Source organism: Mustela nivalis (assembly GCF_964662115.1).
Source record: "Mustela nivalis genome assembly, chromosome: 3".
NCBI lineage: Eukaryota > Metazoa > Chordata > Mammalia > Carnivora > Mustelidae > Mustela > Mustela nivalis.
In genome coordinates this window covers 175,802,354-175,815,165 of record NC_139022.1, presented here as the reverse complement: position 1 = coordinate 175,815,165, position 12,812 = coordinate 175,802,354, and the positions used below count along the sequence as shown (strand labels likewise).

The following is a 12,812-nucleotide window of genomic DNA, read 5'->3' as shown; positions in this document are numbered from 1 at the left end:
GGCTGCGAGCAGACCACCAGAACCCGGGAGTCACGGTGCCGTGTTCCAAGACGGACCCGCAGACGGTCCAGGGCACCGGCTGCTAGCGTCCTCACGGCACCAGAGCACCGTGCTTCACGGCGGGGCACTCGACAAGGGACCTGCCCCTGCCAGCAGGCTCTGCCACTCGGCCTCCCCGTGCCCCCGTTCCCGGGTCTGAAACCCACAGCTCAGGGGACCGTGGTGAGGGTCGACTGAGTGACTCATGGGGAGCGGGTCTGGGACGCGCTCTGTGGGCCCCGCCCCCCACGGCCCTGGCACAGAAGCTGCCAGTCCGGGCAGCCGGAGGGAGGGAAACCATGCAGGACAGGGGCTGCCGGCTCCAGGACCTCCGGGACTGGGAGCACCCCTGACCCAGAACCCGTCCCCAGGGTGGGACTGCCTTCCTGGTGTGCTTCTGGAGACTCAAACTACTAGTTAGTAGTGGTACCAGCTTCCTAAGGAGCCTGGCCTCAACTCTGGGCAAGACTGCCTTGCAGAGCAATGGCAGGCCCAAGCACCCCCAATTCCAGAAGGAGGTCAGTGAAGGATGGTGAGAGGTGGGCTCTGACCCCCAACTCTGACTCCCCCCACTCACAGGACACAGCCCACTGGAGCCCACACCACACCACACCCTTATACCACACACGGGGGGGGGGGGGGTGGCAGTCACATTCTCAGTGTGATGATTCTCAGATCCAGACAATGCCAGGGTTAAAAGTGACAATGTAGGTTCCTGGGCTGCAGCCTAAAGCCTCTTGATTCCACAGGATCCAATTTCTTTCTTTTTTTGAGAGAGAAAGAGAGTGCATGCTGAGCACGGAGCCCAACACAGCTGAGATCATGACCTGAGCCAAAATCAGAGTCTAACGCTTAGCCAAATGGGCCGCCCATGCGCTCAAGGGCCCACCTTCTAAGAAAGGAGTCAGGTCACATGCATGCAAGTGGGCCGCAGGTCACTCTTGAGAAACGCTGCCATACATCTGCCACTCAGAGCACAGCTCAGATCCCAGCGCCACCTCCCGTTCACCAGGAACACAGGCTCCAAGGGCCACCGGGATGGGCCTAGACAGTGCGCAGCCGACCCACAGGATGCGTGCACCCGCTGGGGGAACGCGCAGCCCGAGGAGGCACGTCTCTAGCGTCCATGCATCCGCCTTCCTCCGTGTCTGTCACGCCCTCTAGGAGACGAGCTGCAGGCGAGTAAGTGTTCTGCCTAAATAAATGCTTGGAGAACAAACGTCATGAGTATTATTCACACTCTGGGGAAGTAATAATTGACTGTTTATAAGATACACACTGTACTATACTATAAAATGTTATAAAAATAATTACATGGAATAAATCACATAAATACTTAAAGGCTTTATTACACACTTATGTCCAACTGAAGCCCACGTAAACAGTTACACTGAACACTTTCTTTATGTACTTGAAAATACAAAATACCAACTTAAAGTACTTCTCAGATTAAACCAATTTTTTTAGCTTTCTCAACACTATAATAAAATGGAAAAGAAACAGTACATAAAAACAAAACCACTAGGAATTTTTTAAAACTTAATGTACCTAGCACAGTTAATATTCCCAAGACCACTCTGCTAGGGAGAATCAAATGCATCACACTCGAAGACGTGTGGCCCGGGCCGTGTGAGAACTTGCGGACCCAAAAGACGCACGTCAGGGACAGAGGGACAGCGGAAGCATAGCCCTGCAAGCCCTCCAGGCCCCACCCCTACCGTCCCCCAAGGCCAAGGACAAGAGCAGGATGGCTGGAGGACAGGACGTGGATGCCACTGTCAGTCACAGCCTGCCTGAAGGTCACGGTGACTCACACTAGACCAGGACGGTCTTCAGGCAGCAGGACGACGAAGTTAGGAAGGGGGGTGGTCCTCCCCTCGGATGCTCCGATACTTAGCCATGTCTTCAGGAAATACTTTAGAAAGTTCTTGAATCAACAGACTTTTAAATTTCTGAGAAGAAAAACATACAACATCAAAATACCTTTGTGACCCATGCCCCAAGGGAAAGACACTCCCCCATCCCCCAAAGCCGCAAACTTGGCGGAGAGTGTGCTCCCTCCGCGCAACCAGCCGTTCCCACACGGCCGGCTCATCCCCACGAGGCATCCCCATCCGAGGCACTGGGGACACCAGCCGCCGACAAAGGCCACCAAGCCGGACGTGCACCAGAGCTACCCCGGGAACTATGTGAAAGGGAAGGCTCAGCGCAGCACATAAGAAATCCTCCAGAGAAAGCCCCTCTCGTAAGGCGCCAGCCACGCAGCTGGAAATGACTTCTGCAGACAACACACGTAACAGGAATCTTCAAGTAATATTTAATTAAGCAATTATTAACTCAAACGACATCAAACTGACTGTGTGCAAACAGCCTCATCAAAGCTTTCGGAGCACCTGGAAGCCTGTCTACTCCACAGGCTGCGGCTGCTTGGTCCCACTTATCCGCGTACCATGTGTCTGAATCCCATCTTAAGAGCAGCTAAGTTTCTGCCAGCGTCTCAGGGCCTCGTCTAAGTCCTACTGAAAAGCAGCACTACGGACAGGAACGAAGATAGAGCACGAGACATGACATCCTCCGGGGACACGGCACGGCCACGGACAGCTGTGCAAGCCGCAGCTTTCGGGAATTTAAATACGCGGTCCGCTGAGACAACGAAGGCCACAGACCTGCGCCGTGAGGCCTGCACAGGTCCCCGGCGGCGCGGACTGCCAGCGGGCACAACAGACGCCCCCGGAGCCAAGGGTCCCCGGGCACCCCCGCCAGCAGGCACCCCCGCGCCACAGCAGGCAGCATGGGGAGCCCAGACCCAGGGCCTACGGCCCAGGCAGAGCGGGATCTCTGCTCGCTCACACAACGGTACAAACAGAGCCTGCTACGGAGCAGGGCGGCCTGCCGTCCCCAGGGCGAGGCTGAGCTCAGCAGCAACTCGGTCCCAAAGTGACCAGTCAGGAAGCTGCGGGCGCCCCACGGACAACCATGGCGGCACCGCAACCAGAGGGCCGGCTCCCAGGCATCGGTACAGATCAACACAGATCACCGGGGTGAGGTACTTAAGCCCTGTGACCCCAGGGCAGCCGTGACACCGTGACCGACATATCACTGTCACCCCGACAGCCTCTCCACTCATTCCCGGAACCAGGCCAGGAGCCTAAGCCCAGAGGCCAGTGCACGGCCATCCCTGCACACTGTGGACAGTGGCAAGGAACTCTGTGGGCATGGGGCACCCATGGGAGCACCACACTCACGCCCCGATGTCCTGGAGCCCGCACGACCGTGGCAGAGCTGAAACAGAGGAAAGAGGAGGCGGCATCTTCATCAGGACTTAGGAAAGGCTGGTCTGCAAGACCTCTCTTGAGAGGCGACACTCTGCGGCCCTCTCTGAGAGCCCGAGCCCGAAGGGCAGTGGTGTGCAGAGAAGGCACCAGAGCTCCACAGGGAGGCAGCTACATGAGAAGAACGGAAGCACAGGGGTCTGCAGGGTCCCCAGCAGCAGCCACGAGGCCCGGGAGGCAGGCGGGCGTGCAGTCCAGGTGTGGGGCCGCTACAGGGATGGCACCAGCCACTCAAAGGAAAAACCACACACATACCCCAATCTGACCCAGAGCGCAGTCAATTCAAGTTACAAAAACAAAACCCTAAATATTTCACGTTTATGATGCATGGAATCTTCTAGTCGTCATGAAAGCAAAGCAACAGAGAGAACGTCCTCTGTGCACAACTGCAGGATGGGCAACAGGACCCAGAGGGGCCTGGGCGCAGGCGCGGGAGAGCTTTAGACAACCAGAAGGGAACGCTCTAAAATAAGGAACCACACTCCAGGAAATGGCTTAGTAGAGGAAGTGAAAAGCATCGCAGTGCAAGCACGAGAGAGGGAAGGCTCACAGACGCGAACAGTTAGCCAGCGCCAACCAGCATCATGGAAATCGGCCTGGACTTCGCTCCAAGCGAGGCTGCACTCCGCTCCCGTTTGTCCCCACAAGGCTCCCTGAAAGCCGCCCTCATCCACGGTCCATTACGTGCAGAAATCTCAACCGTGTAACCGTGTGAGACAGTTTACGTTTTACCAAGTACGGAGAACGACAAGGTCTTTAGCCAAATCTGCTCTGACAGTGTTCCTGGTCTGACCTTGTTTTCTGCTTCTAAGAGCCTCACCTTCATTGTGTCGATCTTGCCTTTGACTTGTTCATTTTTGGCCAGAGCCCTCTCCAGGCACTCTTTGGTGTAGAGTTGGGGGTTTCGTCCTTGATCTATATATCTGGAAACATGAAACACCTCAATTAACACTCTCATGGCCAGTAACCTATTCTCAGTTTTCTGATGGGAAAAGAGGAGTTAGCTCTGAGTAAGTGCACATGGCCTTCTTTAGAGGAAATAGAAACCAAGTGAGTAAGGATTCTTTCATTTATGTAAGTACAGATGATTTGATCTCGTATTACTTCTAATACTGTGAATAACTCAGGAAATAAGGAATGTCACTTATAAACCAAGCTTCATGGCTCTGTAACGCGACAGATCACCTTTGTGATCTTCCAAAGGTTTCGGAGCCAGGAGCCCTGATCTTCACAATAATCTGTAAGGTCAGGCAGCTCCTGACATGAGAACTCATGTGGGCTGGGGTTTCCAGCCTGAGCAACAGCAGGGAGCCGACCAAGACACAGCCTCGGCTCCAGGTGCACCCCACGGTTCCGGGGGGAGCCCTTCGTAGAGGAGCCTTGGGGCGCGGGAGAAGGTGGGGAGCTGCAGGCAAGACAGCCTCAGCCCTGCCCACCCCAGGATTATTTACAAACCGGGCCCTGATAATACTACTTTCCTAAATACATCCCAGTCACATGAATTTAACAGAGATTTTCTCCACTTATTTCTAAACCCTAAAACTGTTCTTGAAATTTTTGACACTTGTCCCCAAAAATGTCATAACCCCACAGACTTCATCAAGCATACTGCCTAGAGGAATATCCACATTTACCACCAGTGGACCACCTGCTTGCTTCTGTACCTTACAGACCTTCGTACCAATTATTCACTAAAAGAAATCACCGTTATGCTCCAGCAGAAAAAAAAACCTGTCACTTCAGATCAAAAAAACATTACGTTAATGGCATAAAAACTGGCCTTTAATTATAACATATAACCAAAAACATCAATAAATCACATATTCCAGAAATTCCATTTTATTGCCATGTTTTTGAAATGACGGAATAAAAGAAGCCAAATTATGTTTTTCTGAACAAAATACACGCACTTCTGGAAAGCAGCAGACAGGCTTGAGTGTCCTAAACAAATAACCATCTAACAGCAGCGGCCTTCGGGCAGCCTCCGGACAGGGCTGTGTCAAAGGCCTGAGTGCCGAGCGCCACTCTGCCAACACATCAACCCCAAGCTCCGCACAAGAAGCCAAGGTTTAGTTTTATCTTCCAAGCTCCGCACAAGAAGCCAAGGTTTAGTTTTATCTTCGCTACAGTGTGTCTGAAAGTGTGTGCCTGACAAGGCCGAGGACCTGGAAATTCCCCCTGCACCGGGCACATCAATGGAGAGTTTGCATCTGCAGTTTATCAGAGCTCAGAGACCAGCTCAGTCCCAACCCCCCAGATGAATCGCAACCATCCTTTCTGCCCACTGGCTGTGGCTGTGCCTGCGGCTGGGGCTCTGGTCCCCCAGGCTTCACGGTAGGCTGCCACAGAGCAATCTTTCCCCAGCCCCTATCCTTCGCTTGCCCTTCAGAGTCACTTGGCACCTGTCATTACATCCACCCCACATGTTCAAGACCAGAGCAGCACGACTGAGGACACCGCGAGGAAGGCCAAGTAGCCTCCAGCTGCCTGCACTTCTTGGCAGGCAGCCACCCTCTGGGAGTCTGGGGCTGTACCACACGCACAAGACCTTCACTCCCACCTATACCTGGAGAGCTCAGGGGGTGGACAGAACACGCCGAGAACACACGACAGAGCCAGCAGATGAGGACAGAGCCGTGACCAGGAAGAGTGAAGCCTGTGTGTCCTGTGATAGGGGGAAGCGGGTGGGCAGCTGCTGACCTGTGCTGTAACTAGGACTCCTATTCCTGACCCTCTGCAATGTAAGAGGGCCACCTTTCCCTCTACCGTTCCAGGAACTCTGGTGGCTTATTTGCAGTTTTAATGCAGAAAGAACTAGCATTCTTGCCATTCCAAGCCAGCTCCACCTGGGTCTGGGGGGAGGGAGGGTGTTACTTGCTGCTTGGCACAGAGAAATCGGGGCTGGCTGAGGAAGGCCAAGTCCAGAATTTCAGTCTTAAGTCTGACACTTGGCAGCCAAACAGCCCATGGTAATTATTTACCGCGTTCCTTGAGCCATGGAGCCTACCCGATAAGACCTGAATCACACGACCTAGAGTTTACTTCCTGGAGGCGCTCGCTGGGCCACAACTGTGAGAGGCACATACCACCCTCCCAAAGAAAGCTGTGACCAGCCTTCCCAAAGTTCCTTAGCCCAAGAAGCCCCCCTCTTTTTCTTCCCCTCCAACCGTGCAGATCTTCACCATCTCCTAGAACTAGCACTCCCAGGGCGGTTCTGAAGATACAACAAATTGCTTCTCAGGCTGCTTCTGCCTAGTTTTTTGTTTTGTTTTGTTTTGTTTTTAAATAATAGAGCCCACAAAGATTTTCCACCTCTCAAGGAAAAAAAGAAGTAATATGGCTGACATTTTGTCTAACCAGGACTCTGAAGGCCTATGATGTTTTCACATATTTAATAACCCTTTATTCACAATACAATATTGAGATTTTAATTTTTAATTCTATGAAAACATAAGCTCCCTGAGAGCAGGTGTTTTTCTCTACTTCCTCACTGGCTTATCCCCAGGACCTACGCTGTGCCTGCCACAGAGCAGGCAGCTAAATACCAGTGGTTGAAAGAGTTATTACAGCACAATACAACAGGAATTACACTCCAATGAGTATCAAGAATGATACTTACTCAAACACTTCTAAAGGCACAGTAATGTCATGAAGCTGCTGTCTGCACTTATCAATATCCTGTAAGCCAGTAACGATAAAATTCCTGAGGGAAAAAGCAAAAATGGGGCATGTGGTTAATTCCGATGACAGCAGGAACATCACCCAGCGGGCGGAGAGCTCCACACAAGTTCCTTACACAAGCCAGGGGAGGAGCTCTTTGGTTAGGTACAGAATTCCAGAAAAGTGTGGGGTTAGAGAATACCCTCAGATATCGGATTTTCTTTCTAAAGTAGAAACTCCCATACTGCGGGATAAAAACCAACCCTTCTGAGAATCTGATGAAAGATATCAATCTTCTCTCAAAGACAACTGCCTACTGTGCGCCTGGTTTTGTGTTGCAGTATTCAGGAACCCACGGGGCTCCCACTCAGTCCATCCTTCAAACCTCAGGGGAGGAAAGCCATCTCCGCGTGGTTTCATTTGAGCTCCCCCTCTGGAGACTAGTCCCCCAGCTCTAGGTTCGTAACGCGGGGCTGCAATTATGTTTGATGTCTGTAGCCCCTATAAAGCTAGGAGACCTTCCTCCCCAGAGCATTCATTCTGTGTGTTTGCCTCTGGTCCATCCCAGGCCCTAGCACCGAGGCAGGCACAGGGCTGTTGCCAACCAAGTAACTAAACGTCTGCACCCTTTCTCACCACCATCCCCCTTGCCAATTCCGGCACACCCAGGGCTGCGCAGCAGGTAGTTCCACAACCTTCGGGCCCGGTTTAGTGCACTCCCCGAGACGTCCTCCTCCTCTCTGGGGACAGGGCCTGAACTCCCCAGAAGGGCCCAGGAGAAAACTGCGCGAGGGAGTCACGCGCGCGCGAGGGAGTCACGCGCAGGCGAGGGCGGGCTTTGATTATCAGGCCCAGAAGCTGCACCTTCTGACCAAGACAACGTCTCCAAATGGGCCTTCAAGAAAAGTCCCAGCAAGGAGGGAAGAGGGCCCAGGCCCAGCGGAGGGGCGAGCCCAGGCCCAGCGGAGGGGAGGGCCCAGGCCCGCCAGACCCAGAGGAGGCAGCGGAGACGCGCCGCTCTCGGCCAGGCCCCGGGTCCGCCCCCACCCCAGCTCCACCGCCCTGGCTCCCCCACCTGGCTCCCGAACCCAGCCCCGACTCTCCGGCTCTCGCTCCGCCCCGGGCGCCCCAGCCCGCTCCGGGCCCGGCCCCCCGGCTCCCCGCCCGCTGGCTCGGTTCCCCTCGGTCCTCACCCCCGGCTCTCCGGCTCCGGCTCCGGCTCCCGCTCCGCCCCGGGCGCCCCAGCCCGCTCCGGCCCCCCGGCTCCCCGGCCCCCCGGCTCCCCGGCCCCCCGCCCGCTGGCTCGGTTCCCCTCCGTCCCCACCCCCGGCTCTCCGGCTCCGGCTCCCGCTCCGCCCCGGGCCGACGCCGACGACTCGGGCAGCCACTCACAGCTTCTGGTTGAGCCCGGCCTGGCTGCTGGGCTGGAAGTCACTGACGATGATGCCGAGCTGCCGGATGTTCTCCACGAACTTCTCCAGGTGCTCCTCCAGGTGGTCGAACTTCTCCGCCATGTCCCCGAAACAACCACCACCCAGCGTGGGCCCGCTCCGCCGCTTCCTGCTTCCGCCTGGGCCCGCCGCCACTTCCGTTTCCTCTGGCGGCAGGAGGCGGGGCCTGGGGCGGGGAGAGGGCGGGGCCTAGGTGTTGGGCGGGTTGGGCCCTTTGGGGCGTGGTCTGACCTAGGACTGACGTGCTAGGGGCGGGGCTTGATTGTGGGCGGGGTTGGATGTCTGCTGGCCGCTCCAGCATCCCTGAAATGCCCAGGTCAGTGGGATTCTTGAGGCGTTAATCCTCAGGACTGGCCTGCGTGCTCTGAGGGCCACCAAGAGTCAGCGGTGGGGACCTGCGAGACCTCGTTCTGCCTCCACTGGCCCTGGGCAAGTCCTCTCAGCTCTGAGCCTTCGTCCTTGTCCATAAAACTGGAATGAGTGTGGACAGCTACTGGGACGGGTTAAGACTGAAGCACAACAGCAGGGCTTATGCCCACGAGGAAAATGGCTTCTTTTTTCCCGAATACACAAATTACAGGTATTCACTGTAAATAATGAAAGCAACACAGGAAGGAATATAACGAGGAACAGGGAAGAGACCCTGAAATCCTGCCCCGACACAAGCCGTCTTTGAGATCCCCAAGACCATCCGTTCCTGCATTTCTGGATGCGCAGGGTCCGGCAGGTTCCCTGCCTACTCTCCTAGAGGCTGGCCTCCCTCACCCAGGGCCAGGCCCAGGCCCTCTTGGAACTGCCCAGCCTTGGCCCTGGCCCTGAAATGCATCTCAAGCTGGGCTTTAGACCTGTGGCTTTCCCAGTAGCGGTCTGTCTGCCTTCCCCAAATGAGTACGTTAGCCGCCAGGACAGCGCACAGAGATGATAAAGCCTCGTGTCAGGATGGAGACTTTCTAGCACCGACTGCTGCTGTCCCACCAGGCGCCTCAGTCCCCGACATGCACCACAGAACGTAGCATCTTCCCAAACACCCGCAGAAATGGAAATTCTAAAGTTTGCATGAACAGCCCAACAAAGATACTTTCCCTACCCCTGAGTTGGAGCCCTAGAGGTCAGCGGTGGTCCCCATTCCTTCCTCTGGAATGTACTTAGCACCCACCTCCTCTAACTCTTCTAACCACCTTCCACTCAGCTCTCCCTTCCCCAGTGCCTGCCACCTACCGAAGTCAGGCCTTCTCCCACTCCAGCCAGGTCTAACAAAACAGCGCCCTGTGGGGCTTCCTATCGGTAAAGAATAACCCTCCTACTGCACAGAGCCTGTAGTAAACCGCTGTTCCTTGGTCTCAAGAGAATTCTATCTTGCTCACATCACTCATGTTCTTAAGGAATTTCTCTGCCCATTCTCCTAGGACTAACTAATGTTTGCTCCTACCATAACCTTTCTGGACTCCTCTGGCCACAGTGACTTCTTCTTTTACTGGATATCATAATACGCATCATCCTCATGTCTTAGGCAAAATGAGGGGGCTCTTCTTCTAGATGATCTCTCCCAGATGTGACCAAAAATGAGAACCCAGTGAAGGTAATTGATTTGTCAGACTTACTGAAGTCAGGGACTCCAATCAGTGTGGTATACTAAACTCATATGGGATCCCTCTGTTCTGCTCCAAATACATAGAAATGTTAGGTAAAATAGCTCCCTCCCTATTTGACAACAGCTAACTTCGGGGGAATTGTAAAACAAGGCAGAAATAAAATAGTTGCCAAAGAAGAAAAAGATGACTAGAGAGCGATCAGGAGAAGTGATCAGTCCTCCATTGCATGAGAAAGAAATAGATACTGACGGAACATAGGCTTTGTTCACTCTTTATTTTAAAATTTTAAGGTTATGTCTTTAATAGAATATATAATGTCTGAAAATTATCTATTGGGAATAAGGAAAACATAATCAATTCAATAGAAGGTAAGAAACAATGCATGAAGCAAAGAACAAACATGGAAAATAAACAAGCACAATATAAGAAGAAAGCATTAAGGACAGATATGTTGGTGATCACAGTACCAGATTTAACTACTTACTTTTAAAAAGACTCTCAGATTGGAAGTATTATATGTTGCTGATGTTATGTTGTTATTTTAGTCTAGCTATGTGGTTTTCCAAAGGTACACCTAAACAAGCACACAGAAAGATTGGAGGCGTAGAGTACACTGAGATACGCTAGGCAACTAAGATAAAGTTGTTAAAGCATATAAGATCAAAAATTAGTAAAATGTAGAAAGACCTTTTTAGCGATAAAGGGAAGAAGCCACCAAGATGACCTATTAATATTAACCTATAAGCAACTAACACAGTCTTATTATACCTAGCACGAAAGCTGATATATAATGAGGAACCATTCAAAATCCATAGTGAGAACAGGAGATTTGGAATACCTCTCTCAGAAAATGATGACTCAAGTGGGCCCCTATATGTAAATAAGGAGGATTTGGATAAGATGGCAAATAAATATGATCTGTGAGAAACTGAACCCTGAAAACAGATAGATTCCAAGTGTGTGTGTCGATTTATAAAAACGTGACCATTCAGGAGATCACAAAGCAACTTTTAGCAAATTCCCAGTTTTAATCACAATATAATTGTGACTGACTTCAATATAATTATAATAAAAATCTGACTTCAATATAATTATAATAAAAATCAATGAAGTTATCTTCTCTTTACACACACACACAGACACACACGAAAACCGAAACACACTCTCTAAAGTAATCTATGGGTGTACATACATCTGAATTTGCGAGACCCACTAGCTTGCTGTCATCCTGCAGTAATTACCAGTGACACCTCTTTCACTCGCCACCAAAGGCGTCTCCATATGGTTGATACCTGACAAGGTCATCCTAGTTAAAGAGGAAAGTGTGAAATATTTGAAACTCAATGACAAGCCCTTCTTATCAAACTTCTGCTTTGCTCCTAAAGCTATACATTGAGGGAAAATTGCCCAGAATTAATAAGCTGGGGGTTTAACTCAAGAAGTAAAAAAAATTAAAAAAAAAAAAAGCAAGAGAGAAATCACAAGCCCAGAAATTATATAGAAAGGAGTGATAAAGACAGATCATGATGAAAATGAAAACTATTTTATTAGTTCTCTTTCTACTTTCACCAAAAGCTTAAAAGATCAGCAGTAAAGAAAAGCTGATGGGTGAAAAGATGAATCAAAATCAAACAAGCACATTTCCAACAAGTCCCACCAGGGAGGCAGAGAGAGAGAGAACATCAACAATATTACACATGAAGGAGGGAACATAATTCACTTACAGTGAAACTTATATGTCCCTGTTTTGAAAGCTTGGAGCATGTGGACAATTTTCTAGGAAACCTACAAAAATTAACTTAAGAATTAATAGGAAATGAGGGATGCCTGGGCGGCTCAGTGGGTTAAAGCCTCTGCCTTCAGCTCAGGTCATGATCCCAGGGAACTGGCACTGAGCCCCACATCGGGCTCTCTGCTCAGCAGGGAGCCTGCTTCCCCTCTCTGCCTACTTGTGATCTCTGTCTGTCAAATAAATAAACAAAACCTTAAGAAGAAAAAAGAATTAATAGAAAATCAGAAATCAGAACAGATCCTAGCCTTTCAATAAACTGGACAGTAGGAAAAAATCTCTTTCAAAGAAATGACAGGTATCAAACCCTAACAGCTTTTTAAACAATAGGTTCATCTCTTTAATCAAACACTAAGAAAAAATAATTTTCAACTTACCTGAATGCTTTCAAAGACTAGAAAAAGAAGAAATACATTGACAGATCATTTTTAAAGGGTTGTGGAACTTTGATATGAAGAGGAGGCAAGCACAGTGGAAAGAAATAAAGGAGGGAAGAAAGGAAGGAAGGAATATAGACCAATCTTTCTTGAGTAGATGCAAAAATCCTAACAAAGCATCAGCAAATTAATTACATTGTATCAGGTATCACTTATTGCTGCACAACAAACCTCCCTGAAACACGGTTTAAAACCCTACCATCGGGCGCCTGGGTGGCTCAGTGGGTTAAAGCCGCTGCCTTTGGCTCAGGTCATGATCCCAGGGTCCTGGGATCAAGCCCTGCATGGGGCTCTCTACTCAGCAGGGAGCCTGCTTCCTCCTCTCTCTCTCTCTCTCTGCCTGCCGCTCTGCCTACTTGTGATCTCTGTCTGTCAAATAAGTAAATAAATAAAATCTTAAAAATAAAATAAAATGAAATAAAAACCTACCATTCTCTATTCGGCTTTCAGATCTGCGGTGTGGCTTCTCTACAGCATTTACAGCTCCATTGACAGGGCTGACTTACCTGGGA

General features: G+C 51.0%; 1 protein-coding gene and 1 long non-coding RNA gene across 2 annotated transcripts; one reads left to right on the top strand and one right to left on the bottom strand.

Annotated features, from left to right (window-relative positions):
• Positions 1-1,368: 1,368 nt before the first annotated feature.
• MED10 (mediator complex subunit 10) lies at positions 1,369-8,643 on the bottom strand. Its single transcript, XM_082724552.1, has 4 exons — positions 8,424-8,643; positions 6,991-7,074; positions 4,192-4,294; positions 1,369-1,991 (listed from the first exon to the last, which is right to left on the bottom strand). The coding sequence occupies exons 1-4, from the start codon at positions 8,543-8,545 to the stop codon at positions 1,893-1,895; spliced, it is 408 nt and encodes a 135-aa protein (XP_082580678.1). The 5' UTR covers positions 8,546-8,643; the 3' UTR covers positions 1,369-1,892.
• LOC309861545 lies at positions 4,318-7,072 on the top strand. Its single transcript, XR_014310009.1, has 2 exons — positions 4,318-5,438; positions 5,478-7,072. It is a non-coding gene; the product is annotated as an uncharacterized lncRNA (long non-coding RNA).
• Positions 8,644-12,812: the final 4,169 nt, after the last annotated feature.

Coding starts and splice junctions, on each gene's coding strand:
- MED10 (XM_082724552.1), bottom strand. CDS start 8,545: ATGGCGGAGAAGTTCGACCACCTGGAGGAGCACCTGGAGAAGTTCGTG. Junction 4,295..6,990: donor GTGCCTTTAGAAGTGTTTGA/GTAAGTATCATT, acceptor TCATGTTTCCAG/ATATATAGATCAAGGACGAA. Junction 1,992..4,191: donor GCAAGATCGACACAATGAAG/GTGAGGCTCTTA, acceptor TTTTCTTCTCAG/AAATTTAAAAGTCTGTTGAT.